Genomic DNA, 17038 nt, shown 5'->3' with positions numbered 1-17038 from the left:
TAAAATATAGAAAAAAGCATTTCATATTGATGCCAATAATTTTGGAATGGGATGCTCAACCAACTCAGGAGGTATGGTGGTTCAGTATCCACAAGCTTTTGACTATTTTCAGTAGTTTCACAACTTGTACACTATATACAGTATAATGGCAAAAACAGTATTTTTTTTTTCCCCTAAAAGTTTAATGACCTAGTTACAGGGTGATCTGTGATATTTTCCAGAATGAATGCAGTTATAGGTTATCGTATGTAATAATTTATGGTGCAAATAAATTTAGGTTATTACAGTGGGTAGTGAATTGTAACATCAAGTTCTAATAGTTTGCAATTAACTTATTTGCTTAATTCTTACAATTTTCTTTGCCTTCTTTTTCATGTCTTCTTACTGAATTGGGTGACAAACAGAGTTACCAGCTGAAGAAGGTAAGATCTGCATCCTTTTTATAATTTTATATAGTATAATGTTGAGGTATTCATTTCATAGACATTGGCAGTTGCCTTTATCACTTGACTTCCAGAAGGTTTACTCCCTTCATGACCAGGGAATTTTTTGCTATTAAGCACTGTGCTACTTTTTACATCCTCCTGCCCGGCCTATAGTACAATGACAGCCGGGCAGCACGATCTGTCACCAAAAAAAAAAAAAAAAAAATAATAGTTTTCCAAATAATTGTGACAAAAAATTACTAATTCAAATAAACTTGCCATGCCTTTCACTAAATACCTTGGACTGTCTACTTTCCAAAAAGTTGTAATTTGGGGTATTCCTGGCATTTTAGGGCGTCAAGAAATGAGATAGGGTGTCTGTACATTAGGGCTGATTAATTTTCATATAGAGAGATCTCTCTCGCTCTCGCTTTCTCTCTCGCGCTTTCTCTCTCGCGCTTTCTCTCTCGCGCTTTCTCTCTCGCGCTTTCTCTCTCGCGCTTTCTCTCTCGCACTCTCGTTCTTTCTCTCTCTCTCGCTCTCTCGTTCTTTCTCTCTCTCTCGCACTCTCGTTCTTTCTCTCTCTCTCGCTCTCTCGTTCTTTCTCTCTCGCTCTCTCGCTCTCTCGTTCTTTCTCTCTCGCTCTCTCGCTCTCTCGTTCTTTCTCTCTCGCTCTCTCGCTCTCTCGTTCTTTCTCTCTCTTGCTCTCTCGCTCTCTCGTTCTTTCTCTCTCTTGCTCTCTCGTTCTTTCTCTCTCTCTCTCTCTCTCTCTCTCGCTCTCTCGTTCTTTCTCTCTCTCTCTCTCTCTCTCTCGCTCTCTCGTTCTTTCTCTCTCTCTCTCTCTCTCTCTCTCTCGCTCTTTCTCTCTCTCTCTCTCGCTCTCTCGTTCTTTCTCTCTCTCTCTCTCTCTCTCTCGCTCCCTCGTTCTTTCTCTCTCTCTCTCTCTCTCTCTCTCGCTCTCTCGTTCTTTCTCTCTCTCTCTCGCGCTCTCTCGTTCTTTCTCTCTCTCTCTCTCGCTCGCTCTCTCGTTCTTTCTCTCTCTCTCTCTCGCTCGCTCTCTCGTTCTTTCTCTCTCTCTCTCTCTCGCTCGCTCTCTCGTTCTTTCTCTCTCTCTCTCGCTCGCTCTCTCGTTCTTTCTCTCTCTCTCTCTCGCTCGCTCTCTCGTTCTTTCTCTCTCTCTCTCGCTCGCTCGCTCTCTCGTTCTTTCTCTCTCTCTCTCTCGCTCGCTCTCTCGTTCTTTCTCTCTCGCTCTCTCTCGCTCTCTCGCTCTCTCTCGCTCTTTCTCTCTCTCGCTCTTTCTCTCTCTCGTTCTTTCTCTCTCTCGTTCTTTCGTTCTTTCGTTCTCTCTCGTTCTTTCGTTCTCTCTCGTTCTCGTTCTCTCTCGTGCTCTCTCTCGTTCTCGCGCGCTCTCTCTCAGCACAAAGGTGGACAAGAGCTAGAAGAACATTTTGCAACTAATTGGGTTATTTGGAAATGGGTCAGTAACATACCAAAAGAGCAGCTTGGAGTGTTTCAGAAGTAAAGATTGGCAGAGGTTCAGCAGTGTGTGAAAACCTGCATCTAAAAATTGTCAAACCGTTTCTGAATAATGTTTCTCAAAGTAAAAAAATAAAACCCACATGTTCACTATAGAAAACCGATAACCTATAAAAATGTATAACCTAGCACTTTTGTATCTAAAGATCTTTAGGGAAGAGCTTGATTTAATGCCATTCTTTATCCAAACACAAAGGTTAGGTTGCAAGCTTGATGGATGTGGGTAGTTCAGCTTGAACATGTCATGGATTTAGATATTGTTAGTACGTGATTTAATAGCGGTTATTTTAAAATGATATACTCAAACACTGCTGAACTTTATCATTTTGTATTGCTAGCTAAATGCTTGGAAATGCTATTTTGGGGGGCAAACATTAAGCTAGAACTGACCTATTAATACCCTACATATTTTATGCTTCAGGTAAATCTTTATGGGAACTAGTAGTGGAACAGTTTGAAGACCTGTTAGTACGGATTCTACTCCTAGCTGCATGTGTATCTTTTGTAAGTAATGTTTTTTGAGCTTTTTCCTTTTGTGTTAGCATGTTGAAATACTTTATATGCAGCAGTCATTGTTTTACTACCTACTCACCGTGATGTCCTCTGATATCACATCACTCAACAACATTTTTTGTTTTTTGTCATACTCAAAATACATTTAATATAAAAATGTGAGATTTCTGACTGCCAGTTCATCCAAAATGTTACTGTGTACGCATTTACATTTGATACAATAAAGCACAGTTCTAAGGCCTCATTCACGCAAGCCTTGAAAAGAGGTGGCTTGGCCCCATTTTTACTGCTTCCTGGCTGGCACTCACAACTGTTAAAACAGGGAAGCCTAGAAAGGTGTACACACAGCAGCATTAGAGTTGCCTTGCATTAGGGATTGACCAATATCAATTTTTCGATACGGCCGATACCGATTTTTTTTTTTTTTTTTTTTTTCAGTCATCCTTCAGGCCGATAGCCAACATTAGGTGCTGATATTCTGTACATTTAAAGTTTTGAAAAATTGTAACCAGATTTGTGTTGAACAGGTTAATGTTTGTTAAACTTTTTAACATTAAAGAGGTTGTAAACCCAAATTTTTTTTTTTCAACCTGAAAGAGAAACCCATAATGAGCTAGTATGCATCGCATCTGATTGGCCGGAGCCGCGGTGACGTCACTACCGCGCGCGGGAGCCGACGGGCACGGGGCTCTGAAGGAACGGCACCAGCGGCCGTTTCTTCAGAGCGCATGCGCCAGTGATGTCACTGGCTACATTTAAGGTAAATATCTCCTAAACGTTACACGTTTAGGAGATATTTACAGTACCTATAGGTAAGCCTTATCATAGGCTTACCTATAGGTACAACTTGCAGAGGAGGGTTTACTTCCTCTTTAAGGACTCATTCTTCACACCATACCTGCCTGCATGGAAACTCATGGGGAAACCACACAGATCTCACTTGCAGAGACCTGTTTCACATCAGTTTTCATGCGCAATTCAGTCAGTTCTCATGCACATTGTGTGGTGTGAACACTGAACAGGGCAAATAGAGAAGAAGAGTAAAGAGAAGAAACATTGTTTTTTGTGCACTTGCAGAACATGTGCAGCAGAATGGATGTCTCTGTCTATACCATGGTGTGGCTGTGAACACACGAGGCCTGGAAGTAGACAACTGTGAAGCATAAAGTGCTTGAAAAATAAAAACTTATTAAAGACTTCCCAAAACATAGAAAAATGGCATAAACTGCTACAGTGCCCTGATTAAATTTAAATCACTACTGCAGTGCAAAAGCTTGACAGTGGACACTACACTTCAATACTCCCAATTAAGTAGAACAATAGTCTAGTGCACAAAGCATAACATTTCAGCATGTTCACCTGTTAAACGGCTTCTATTTTTCATATATTGCTGTCATTTCACTAAAAACACGCTCACTTGGTATAGAGGAAGGAGGAGCAGAGAGGTATCTTCTAGCATGAGAGACAAGTCTTTTGTAGCGTGTCTCATTTTCTTTCCACCACTGAAGAGGATCACCACTTCTGTCAATTACTGGTTTCTTCAAATGGAGATGTTCATTATCCAGGCTAATTATTGCAGTTCAGAAGAATCCTCTGCATGAGGCCCCAATAAAACATTGAACATGGCACCAAGTCAACCAAGATGAAGATTCTTTTCTGTCCGCTGCATTTTGTCTGTTTTGCAGTATCCTGCTCTTTCAGAAACATGCTTTTCCTGGCTTGACATTTCAGCAGGAACCTCCTGCACCTCCTGTTAAATATCTTCTGTCAGCCATTGTTTTGCCTTGGCCAATACATTATCAGAAGGGACAGCATGATTTTTGTATTGAGGATCCAAAAGACATGCCAGCACAACATTTTTATTCTCTTCATGCTTCTCAAAATGTTTGGTGAGGCTGTCCCTCATGGCCCTCCTCAGCACTCTCACACATGGGATGACAGATGACACAGATGACTCGCCTCTAGTGTCACTTTCTCCATGGTGAGGAGGGTCTCAATGTCATTGGCTACATGTCCCTCTGATCAGCAGTAGGACAAGAATATCCTCCATATTCACCTGAATATAGATAAGAGCTTGCTTTTTTCTTTGCAGCATGTGAAGTGTTGAGTTCCATCGTGTTGAAGTAGCCTGAATTAAGTTGTTTTTGGGTAGGCCAAGGTCTTCCTGAATGCACCTCAGTCGCTGCTGGGCAAGGATTGAATGGTAGAAATGGCCTGCGCACCTCTTCAGCATGAAAATTTTTTTTTTTTTTTTTTTTTACATAACTTTTGTCTTTCAGAACAGCAATAATACTTAATCACTGCCTAGTCCACCGGTTTTCTTGTTTGAATTATTGGGGAAAGTAAATGGTTGCTACATTTTATGTAGAAAAGTGCAATAGGATTGCACATTTTTTCTCTTTTTCCCTGGAAGTGTGGCAAAGGTGTCCTGCACTTTCTGATGGGCTTTCCATTATGCAACTATATTAACTTGAGAACCCAGCAGTGATAGTTTGGCATTGTTCTAATGGAATCAGTGGTGGGATAAAGTTGGGATATTACACCACTGGATTAAGTAAAAAGGCTGGCTTGTTCAAGTCACAATAATTCATCCAGTAGTGTGGTTTTTCAGTTGACTTACTCGACCTAATGTGTGCAGTGCACACTGAGCCCAAGTAGGAGAGGGCCCACTGTGCATACACTGGGGATTTATTTCAGAAAGCGCCCCTCACCATGACACCATCCTTTCAGCAGTTGCACCTGTCCTATGCAGCTGCAACTCAGATTAGACCTACATACTGTATGCCACTGCACACACCTTAAGGAGTGGGTTCATGCTAATCAAGTAAGCACGTAATACATACGTACATGGTTGCCCAGGCTAGTGCCAGTGGATGCACAGGTCAAGCTTTTACTAACCAGTCCCTTCAACCAATTCCAAATAATAATACAAAGCATTTATAAAACCATATTATACTGTGCAGTGTGGAAGTTTGAAGGATGCGGGGTACAGGTGTTTATTGGGCGCAAATCAATGGCTAGCACTGATTACATGTAGCCGCTCACAGTAGTATGTACATGCGATCAGCTCTTTTGACCAATCCTGGACACGGTTTGCAACCAGGTTTGCTGCCTCTGGCCACATGCATGCTTGACACTTAAGCACCTAGGTGTATGCATTCATCAGTAGCATAGCACAGTGTCTTGAAGGGGCCAACTTATGATCTTTCAAACAGGCCCACTGCAATCAGAAAATTTAATGTTGCAAAAATGCACATTAAAATAAAGGAGCCAACCGTAATGTAAAATTGCAGGTTTATAGCTTACCTTTCATGCTATAGATATGGAGTGACTCCCAAACACGATAAGCACAATAAGTAGGGGGTATAGTAAGCCTTAAGAGTTCTGCAGTGTGTGTATGCATGTGTGTGGGAGTGAGATTTTTTTTTTTCCTGCTGTCAACAGCACGTGAGTCAGAACTATGCAGATTGATGTAGCATCCAGGAGGATGATCAGGGTTACAACGCTGGAGAAAAAAACTAAAATGTACAGCTATTGTCTGTTTTATGTATTCAGTGCTTTCCATTTTTCTTTGTGTTTAAGGAGCTTCAGTCTTGAATCAGAACAACCTTTATGACAAATACAAAATGCCTAAAGATACAAAACTGTCTGGTCAATTTTCCTAAATATGCAAACTAAAGTGGCACTTATATACACTATTTTACTCTTTATTGCTGTTTATGAATGTATATTTCTCTTCCACAATATAGGTGTAAATATGAAACCAACCTAAGGAATCTATTTGGGAAGCCCTCACAACATCCAGTATGCTGATATACCTGTAGTGGTAGTTGTAGCGTGTACAGTATCTCACAAGTGAGTCCATCCCTCACATTTTTGTAAATATTTTCTTATATCTTTTCATGTGACAACACTGAAGAAATTACACTTTGCTACAACATAGCGTAGTGAGTGTACAGCTACTATAACAGTGTAAATTTGCTGTCTCCTCAAAATAACTCAACACACAGCCATTAATGTCTAAACCACTGGCAACAAAAGTGAGTACACCCCTAAGTGGGATGGTCCAAATTGGGCCCAAAGTGTCAATATTTTGGTGTGGCCACCATTATTTTCCAGCACTGCCTTAACCCTCTTGGGCATGGAGTTAAGTAGCAACCTGTGAAGCTCTAGTGGGGTCCTCTTCCACTCCTCCATGACGACATCACAGAGCTGGTGGATGTTAGAGATCTTGCACTCCTCCACCTTCCATTTGAGGATGCCCCATCGGTGCTCAATAGGGGTTTGAATCTGGAAAACCTGCTTGGCAGATGCATCACCTTTACCCTCAGCTCCCCTGTGCCGGCAGCACTCATGCAGCCCCAGACCATGACACTCCCACCACCATGCTTTACTGTAGGCAAGACACACTTGTTTTTGTACTCCTCGCCTGGTTGCTGCCACACACTTGACACCATCTGAACCAAATACGTTTATCATGGTCTCATCAGAGCACAGGACATGGTTCCAATAATCCATGACCTTGCTTGTCTTCAGCAAATGGTTTGCGGGCTTTCTTGTGCATCATCTTTAGAAGAGGCTTCCTTCTGGGACGACAACCATGCAGAACAGTTTGATGCAGTGTTCGGCCTATGGTCTGAGCACTGACAGGCTGACCCCCCCCCCCCTCCCCCACCCCTTTGACCTCTGCAGCAATGCTGGCAGCACTCGTACATCTATTTCCCAAAGACAACCTCTGGATATGACGCTGAGCACGTGCACTCTACTTCTTTGGTCAATCATGACAAAGCCTATTCTGAGTGGAACCTGTCCTGTTAAACTGCGGTATGGTCTTGGCCACTGTGCTGCAGCTCAGTTTCAGGGTCTTGGCAATCTTCTTATAGCCTAGGCCATCTTTATGTAGAGCAACAATTCTTTTTTTTCAGATCCTCAGAGTTCTTTGCCATGAGGTGCCATGTTGTACTTTCAGTGACCAGTATGAAAGTGAGAGGGAGAACACCAAATTTAACACACCTGCTACCCATTCACACCTGAGACCTTGTAACACTAACGAGTCAATTGGCTAATTGAGCCCAATTTGGACATTTTCATTTGTTGTTGCCAGCGGTTAAGACCTTAATGCTTGTGTGCTGAGTTTTTGAGGGGACAGCAAATTTACACTGTTATACAAGCTGTACACTCACTACTTTATGTTGTAGCAAAGTGTCATTTCTTCAGTGTTGTCACATGAAAAGATATAATAAAATATTTACAAAAATGTGATGAGTGTACTTACTTTTGTGAGATACTGTATGCCAGTTAGAATTCAGTCAACCTCATTTATCACAATGTCTGAAAGATTTTTTCCCATCGCAATCAGATTTTCTTTTTCATTGTCCAACTTCAGCATAGGAGCAAATGTCCACCCAAAAAGAAAAAAAATATGTTGGAAAAAAGCTGTAGAAATAAAACTCCTTGCAGCTACCTATCTTAGGGAAGTGCACATACATCGCTAGACTCCCTATTACTCTCATCCCATCTCTACTGCTTTTTTTTTTTTTTTGTTCCGCTCATTACAAGTCTCTTTTGTCTTTAGTCTCATATAGTAGCATATTTCAGTCTAAATGCATTCAGTGCTGTGGAAAAAGGGGTTACAACTTTGTTCAGCCTGAGGCTGGTTGAGTTGAGGAAGAGCTAATTTGTTTATATTGTGCCTCTGTTTGCCACTTTTGTACCAATGGCAATTTGGTCGCTGTAACAGGAAGTGGAGGGCAAGCAACCCAATAGGTTGTAAAAGCACTACAAAGGCTTAACCCTTCTCCACTCTGTAGGGTGAACTTACACTTGGAAGATCAGGATCACCTATGCAGCTGGCTTGAGCTTTAATATATAAGCTTTTACACTCTGTGTTGGTAACCCTTGGATTGGTGTGCAGTCCCTGGACACAATCCCATTTTATTTAAATAAGGTATTTGGTCCATGTTATGCTAGAGATACAGTTGTTAAAGTGGTTCTAAAGTCTGAAGGTTTTTTTACCTTGATGCATTCTTTGCATTAAGGTAAAAAAAAAAAACCACCTTTGTCCTGCACCCTTATAAACTTACCAGAGCCTGATTACGTTTCAGTGATGTGCATGAGAGCAGAGACTCTTGGCTCTCTCCCTTCTCATTGGCTCAGACACAGCGAGACACAGTGAGGAATGAGCCGGGGGCAGGGCGAAGCCGCTTTCTGTGTGTTGTATGAACACAGAGCCGGCTTGGTAGCAAGCGCCGGCGGGGTGGATCGGAGAAGGGGAGGATCAGGGCTGCTCCATTGATATAATATATAGTATAATCTGCTATTGCACAGAGCAGTTTAATATGGCATGTTTATTATTGCGTGTTATGTTTTTTTAAATTAATATTTAAAATTCTTTTAAGGCAAAGCTACTTACTTTCATAAAATATTTTGTGCAAACATAAACTGAGGCTAGATCGAATGTATTTGTCTAATCCAACCAGAGTGTAATTGTTTTTTTTTGTTTTTTAGTTTTAGTTTTTCTTACAGCCTTAAGTAGAGCTCAAGAAGTCTTGAACTGAAATTTTATGTAATTCACAAATTACATGTTAGTTTTGTGTTGGTGCCAAACATACATTTCAGATGACTAGCTGTTTTAGCCAGCTATGGAACAGTGAGAGAAATGGTGAGGTTAACCGCAATCTCTTATTAGTTTACCAAGTTTGAGAAATTAAGTTAAATGTAATTATTAGTATTTATTTTATTTTATTTTTTAAGTTACAACACATGCTATGATGAGGAAAATGTTGGCTGAAAAACAGACCAAAGTAATATATTGATCACTCAGTTTAGTTTTCGCCCTAAAAGAGCATTGACTACTCTTTTGCAGTGCGTGCTAACTGTGGTACTTTGAATTTGGGGAAGGGGTGTTTTCTACCATTCATATTCTGTTATGTCAAGACAGGAAGTGAGGCGAACCCAGCATAAAAACACTTGTGGATTGGAGAACCCCTTTCATCTTTCTTTGTTGCTCTATGGGTCCCCTTTCAGTAAATGTTCTTACTTCCTGTTGTCCTAGGGATAGGATATAATGTAATTTTCCGAAACTGAGAAGGAGACCACAATAGCAACTTGATAGGTCAAGAGTTGTGTAGAGTTTTTAACCTGTACACAGAGAAATATGTAGTGTTCCTCCTTAAATTTCTAGCTACTTGACTCTTTGGACTTGATACTCCTGAATCAATCGCCTATTTAAGATTAAATTCAGAACAGGTTTCCTGTAAAATGTCCCTTCCATAGCCATATACATTACACATACACACACATTAGGATCACTTCAGGGGCCAGCCAGTAAATCTGTAGTACATTTTTTTTCATTTGTGATTCGAAACCACAGAACCTGTGGAAAACCTTGAGTATTCCTACTGGGAATTATAAATCAAGCACACCTGCACTTCATTGTACAAATATAAAGCGCTTCCACCTCACATGCTGTTCTGGAACCAGGAGTCGTGAATTCAGCTTGCTTGCAGCCCCACCCACAGTTGAGTTCTGTAGCATTCATTACTGCAACATAAAGGACCCCTTCATGTAACTGCATTTGAAATGCAGGTATGAAATATTCCTTTGGGCTTGGAAGAATTTTTACTGTAACACATTGACCCCGCCTGAAGGTGGAGATTAGTGATGAGTGGATATCCTTGGTTTCAATTCATGTGCCTTTCAGGGAACTCATTGTAAGATTTTCCATTTGCAAACTCTAATGCAAAGCCTATTGAAGTCAATGGAAGGCCAGTCTTGTAAATCAATTCTGATAATTTTCAAGGTGGATAGGCAAGCGATTGTCAAACAAAGGGCATGGGGAGCTGAGCACTGACAGGGAATACCTGAAAATAGTTTCAGGGATTGCATCTTTTTAAAAGGTTTCAAGTGAAACCTTAAAATTGCACAATTCCTCTAATTTACAAAAAGTGGCTAGATCTTTAATGACAACATTGCTCGCATAAGGTCGTGGCCATATATGGTCAATGACTAGAGCCTGCAAAATATATAGATTTAAGGGGGACCCTCTCATAAAAAAAACAAAGCCAATGGCATGGGTTCTCCTACATTCATATCAGACTCTTGTCTGGGCATGCAGCAAGTGTGTCCCAGCCCTCCATGACACATACCAGGCCACATGCTCTCAGCATGTTGTGGATAAGGGGCTTATCGCCACAACCCTGGCCTGCTAGTTGCTAGTCTGTGGGATGGGGCAGACTTGGAATCTGAATGCCCACTTTAAAATCCAAGGGTCCACAAGGTCCATCCCTTACCTTGTTAATGAGTTCCCCTAGTTGTGCATTCAAAAAATAAAAAGTATAATATAACACACGCACCGCTCTGCAGTTTTTTTTTTCTTTTAACAACCAATGACTGTGTGTTTGGCAACCAGTCCTAGCAACCAGTGCAGCTTTCTGTCTGCAGATCGTTGTTGTTTAGTTGCGTATAATACCACCACTAAATGTAGGACATACTAAAGCTGCAACCAAGGGTTAGCAGGGGCAAACAGGCCAAACCTGGTCATTTAGGTTGCCAGTGCAGCAAACTGCAGAGGGGAGAAATTCGCTGCAAACCCGCATCACCGCGAAAGTGAATCTCATTCCTAATGAAGACCACATTTAAAACCAATTAATAGTTAGGCTACACTTTGAGATTCATCTGGCCTTGCTAACCACAAAGGAGCCCCAAACACAATAAATTCTTATGCTGAACCTAGATTTGGGCTTCAAAATCTCACTGCACTCTCTCCTTTCCCCAAAACATCATGGATTAGAAGGGTCAGTGCATGGCCATTTGACTTAAAGCGGTAGTAAACTCAGCAGTGCCCAATCCTGTGAAGCACTGAAATCCACAGTCCAATCTAACCAGACATGTGACAACACCATTGGAGTGTCCTTTTATTGCAGCTGATGTTTTATTTCTTACGATACTGCTCAAGCTGACGCTATCTTTAGAGAAACTTTTCGATGCCGTTCTCAGTCCTATTTCCGCCCTTATGAGAATGACTCCTACATGGAGAAGAGGGCAAAATCTCCTAAACCGCACATCTCCACAAGCATTTACAGGAAACTACATGTAAGTCCTATTTTAATGTTTACTACCCCTTTAACACTGTTCCAACAAACACACACATTTTCTGTAACAGAGTTTGAAAATAAGATTAGGATCATTAGTATACCTTTCTAGGATTAAAAAGCATGACTTTTACTATATCCAGATTTCACAACTCTTCATGGCAAACAGACTGAGGCCATTGTGGAAGCATTTGTCTTTTTACAAGGTTGTATACCAAACTCCTGCCCACTATTCTTTAGTGGAACTGAATGATTATCTTGCGCAAATTGACTTGCCTAAGCTATCCCCACAAAAGAGAATAGCTTTGGACAGACCATGTAGTCATAGCCTAAAGCTGGCCCTAGATGGATTAAAATTCAGCGGATTCAGCAGGGACCAGCTGAATTTCAAACCACATATGGCTTCCCTTTCAACAGAAGATGATCACTAGATCGACTTCTGTCGAACTGAAATGTAACACTTTCCTCGATCAGCGGCCACATATTAAGTCTTGATAGAGGAGTCCCACTGTCAGAAAAGGAAGGAAATGATTTACTAAAATCTGGAGTACAAAATCTGGTGCAGCTGTGCAAGGTTTGGCTTCTAACTTCGCTTGTTCATTTAAGCTTTGACAAAAAAAACCTGGAAGTTGATTGGTTTTAGTGCAGAGCTGCACCAGATTTGGCACTCTAGTTTTAGTAATTCAACCCTAATGTCTTGAGGAGGATTCTTCTATCCGCCTCACTGGTGTGGATATAGGAATCCTATGAGTCTTCTATGGCCACCTTTTTATTTTCCTTTTGATGAATCATCTGTATTTGAAAGGCTTACCTTTCAATAATATGTCAATTCAAAGATGTTTGTCTCTGACCTCCTTATACAAAAAACCCTAAGAAATTCTTAAACAATATTAGCAAAAAAGCGACGTTGCACACATAATTAACGATGATGGGAGGATGGTTACAGAGGACACAGAGAAGGCAACTGTACTAAATACTTTCTTCTCTTTTTTTTTTTTTTTTTTTTTTTCACACGAAATGGAGGGGTATACTGACCATGACTGTATGGTTAGCAGCACATCACAGGACTAAGAGGGGGAAACTAATTAAGGGATTGGAGGGCCTTAATTATGAGGAGCGATTACAAGCGCCTAATTTATTCTCCCTGGAGTAGAGATGCCTGAGAGGGGACATGAAAGCGATTTACAAATACCTCAATGGTTATCCCAGCATAGGAAAAAGACTGGTTTCACCTTAAGCTGCGTAAGGGGTTTTTCATTGTAAGGGCGGTGAGAATGTGGAACTCTTTTCCACAATTGGTGGTAACTGCGGGGAGCATGGCTACTTTTAAAAGACTCTTGGACGTGCATCTCATAGATCACAACATTATGGGTTATGGGAAATTATCACGTCACTGACACACACACACCTGCACAGGTGGAACTGGATGGACTGTTCTCTTTATTCAACCTCAACTAGTATGTATGTAACAATTTAACCACTCCTTAAGCCCTGCTTCACACTGATGTGATGTGGGAAAGGCAAAGATTCCTGTGCATTTCCTGCACTGCATTGCAATTGCACTGTGTTCATGTGATCTGCTGGAGCTCGCAAAACCCAATGCTTGCCTGCCCGCACCTTTTCATTGTGGATGCTGTGTGATTTGAGCCATTCAAATGAATGTGGTGCGATTCCCAATCCCCAGTAAACAGTAACATTATTATCCCAGCATTTGCAATTTACATCTTTTAATTAGGTGTTGAAAGTGTTTTATAAAAAAAAAACTGAGGGTTTATAATTCCTTAAAGGAGAAGTACAGCTAAAGCTTGTTTGGCTGTACATCTCCTGTGCATCACAGGAGTGCAGTTCGCTTTGCGCTCCTGCGACCCGCTTTCAGCAGAGATCGGTCTGAAGTCTGCCCTGAGCCGGTTGCTCCTGCCCCCTCTGAAGTCCAGCACTCCAGTGAGCATGGAGGGGCAGAGCAGAGAGCTGCTGACTGACAACAGCTCTCTGCTTGGGGAGCTGTGAGACTCGAGTGATAAGCAGTGTTCATTTGCTCGGGTCTTAGTGTTGGAGGCGTGGGGGGACAGATGCAGCATTGGTCCGATGCTGCATCCACCTAGGTAAGTATGAATCAAGAAATAAAAATAAAACCCCATTCAGCTCTTTTAAGACCTACTATATTGTGATTCCTGTAGACGCTTTTCCCTCCTAAATTCTAATGGAAAGATTTTGGTCAAAATAATGGCCTGGAAGTTAGTAATTGTAAAGGTATTTTTTTTTTTAATTAAAATAAGCATGTTATACTTACCGACCGGCCCTGAACATCCACTATTCAGGTCCCTCCCCAGCACTCTGGGCTTCTCCTCTTTTCAGTGCGCCTTCTTGATGTACACTGCTCAGCCCTGCCTCTGCTCTCTGCTAACAGGATTTTATTGACAGCAACAGAAACCAATGGCACCTGCTGCTGCCTCTTTGAGCAGAGAATGAGGAGCGAGCCGATGCAGAAGGGCACAGCCCTGGATTGAGATTGGGCTCAGTTAAGTATACAGATGAGTGAGGGAGTGATACCAATACCTGGACATTCCATGCATTAAGGTAAAAAATGTCCAGCCTTTAGACTCAAACCAGTTTTAGGCCTAGTAGATCGACTTCCCTAAATCTGAGGTTACTAGAGACCAATTTTAAAATTTTGGGTTTGAGGGTCATTATGACACTGGACACCTACAAAGACTTTGACTTAGTATCAAGTCTGGAATGTATCTGTTATTCAGATGATTGATTTATGTTGATCCCCGAGAATCCTTAGATTGTTATTCCTATGAGACTTGGATGCTTTTCGTGTAAATTGAGTTAAATCCAATATATTTTTTCTTTTGGATCTTGCTGCTGTGCCACTGGTTTGAACCTCCTGCCTTAAAAGACAGTTAACCAGTTTTGATTGTGACAAATGCAGTGTCAGGCCCCAGGCCACCTTCACCAACCTTTTACAAATGGCTAATCAAACTTACACATCACATTCGCTGTTCTGTTATAATGGCATTCTCAGCCTCACCCTCCAAGACTTTCCAGCTCGTAGGACCACAATCAGTGCCAGCCAACCCAAAGTGGTCATTGCTGGGTATCGGTAACTATGCAGTTAACGCTTTATGCCCCAAATCAGTCACTGCCACCAGATATTTATCATAAATATCAGTGTTCACATGATTAGTGATGTTATGACCTAAAATAAGCATCTGCAACACACGCTGTGACCTCAGACAGGTAAATCAAGAGATCTACCATGCAAGAGTGCTCCTCAACAAGATGGATTCTTTAAGTTCTGCGATGTTGTATAAGACAATATTGAAACTAACAAACGTCATACTTACCTGCTCTGTGTAATCGTTTTGCACAGAGCAACCCCAATACTCTTCTTCCGGGGTCCCCCACTGGCACCTCCTCCTTGATCAGTGCCCCCAATGGCAAGCCACTTGATATGGGGGCACTGGTGCGTACTCACTTCAGATATGCGTCCATAAGACAGAGCCGTGGCCCGGCCCCACCCCTGCTCTCTCCTCATTGGCTCACTAGCTCCCCCCTACCCTTGCTCACTGGCATGCATATTGCTGGATTGAGAGGGAGCTCAGGTGAGTATAAGGGAGGGGCTGTGGGGGTAGCGGCACACAGAAGGTAAACATTCAGCCCAGGGTGTCATGGAGTCTCTAGAAAGCGTGTCAGCACCTGACCTGCTCTCAGAAGCTGTGGGACCCTCTGGGTCTTAGTCTGCAATGGAGGCCATGACGGCGGTCCTGCAGTCAGTGTCAAAAAGGCTGACGCAGACGCGAGTCACCCTACGGGGTTGGCATCCACACACTTCGAGTGCTCAGACGGTGAGGATGATTTTTATCTTCCACTACATCTGTGCAAAAAAATGCGTTTGTGGAAGCACTGATTGTATCAGTGCGGGAAACCTTTAAAATGGAGGACACAACTAATGTGTCGACCGCGCTGCAATTTGGCACCCACAGACCATCTAAGGTGTTCCCCTTTCCTGCCTATTTCGACCAGATTGTTGATAGTCAGTGGGGTTCCCCGAAAAACGCATGGTTGGGATACCTAAGCGTTTTGCTGGAGGGTATCCTTTGAGGAGTCCCTCTTAAAGAAACTGACAGTGCCACCAGTGGTGGATTCTCTGGTTAAATAAAGGACTGAGCATTCTCTGATAGCAACGTGACTTTAAAGACCCTGTAGATAGGAAGGCTGAATCTCTAGTCTACCATCTTTTTACCATGGCAGGTTCAATCTTGAGGCCAGTGTTTGCCATCTTCCAGACCTTGACGGAGTGGGCAAAGCTTTTACGTCAGGATTTGGAAAGGGGGTCAGCATGCTCCTGAACCGGCGGGGCTTGCAGACCAGTTGGTACAGGGTTACAGTATATTTGTGATGCCTCCCTGGATGCGGCCCCTTTAGCCTGCAGGGTAGGGCTGAACGATAGTCGATGTGATATCGACTATCGTTCTGCGGGTGTGGGCGATATTCATATCGCCGAAGACGCGATATTTAGCATAGGCAGGGAGGCAGGGAGAAGTCGGGACACGGGGGGAGGAGGAGGACTCACAGTGCTGGCAGCCGACGCATCAGTTGTGTAATGTTTTGTAAATAGATTCAATTGAGAGACAATGGGCGGAGCAGGGCGGAGTAATGGTCGGCTGGAGACTAAGAGGCAGAGCTGGATTGCATGGCGGCGGAGAGGCTGCAGAGCGCTACAGTGCAAAGCAGCAGGAGAGGGGGAGAGAGACGTCCGGAGCATGGCGGAGGAGCACCGGGGGACAAAGTCTGCAAACGTACTACTGCTGGGACACTTCACTCAGCCCGCTTCCTCTACACTCCGGCTCCGACACAAGGCTCGGGCTGTCCAGGTGGGAGAAGTTCTACAAGTGTGGCGGATCCCCTGGCGGAGAGCTGAGCTCTGCTCACTGATCCCTCCTCCGGAGACTGTCCGGGAGAAATATTGCGATTATAGATCGTTAAAAACCAAATATCGCAATGTACTTTTTTCCCCAATATCGTGCAGCCCTACTGCAGGGTGTCGGTGACAGCGGTAACTCTGCACCGCATGATCTGGTTGAAATGTTGGTCTGTGGATCAGGCCTCCAAAAAGGTGCTGACGGATCTCCTCTTCGTGGGGGATCGCTTGTTCGAAGCTTCCATGGAACAAAGCATAAAAGGTCTCACGGGAGGCAAGAGCAAACGCAGTCCTGTATTCTCGGCCCACAAGTGGCCCTTTCGTCCTACATGGTCGCAGGACAAGGGTTCTAAATCTTCCCGTACCTTCTCAGGAGGTTCCAAGAGACCCTGGGTTGGTAAGTCTAAGGTGGGTGCTGAGCTGGCTGCATTGTCCTGTCGGTTGTCTTATCTTGTGGTTCACAGGATACAAAGTGGTGCTACGTTCCTGTCAGTTGTTCCTTTCTAAGGTCGTTTCAGGGTTCCACTTAAATGAAGACATTGTGT

At 42.8% G+C, this 17038-nt stretch overlaps 1 protein-coding gene across 1 annotated transcript in view; it reads left to right on the top strand.

The window, feature by feature from the left end:
• ATP2A3 (ATPase sarcoplasmic/endoplasmic reticulum Ca2+ transporting 3) overlaps positions 1-17038 on the top strand; it is a 409528-nt gene that overhangs the window by 96225 nt on the left and 296265 nt on the right. Inside the window, exons 2-3 of the mRNA XM_082244776.1 lie at positions 405-422; positions 2383-2465. Coding sequence (XP_082100902.1) covers positions 405-422; positions 2383-2465 — 101 coding nt within the window. The remainder of the gene's footprint in view (positions 1-404; positions 423-2382; positions 2466-17038) is intronic.

Source organism: Pelophylax lessonae, assembly GCF_965119305.1.
Source record: "Pelophylax lessonae genome assembly, chromosome: 2".
NCBI lineage: Eukaryota > Metazoa > Chordata > Amphibia > Anura > Ranidae > Pelophylax > Pelophylax lessonae.
This window is presented reverse-complemented; position numbering and strand designations above follow the sequence as displayed.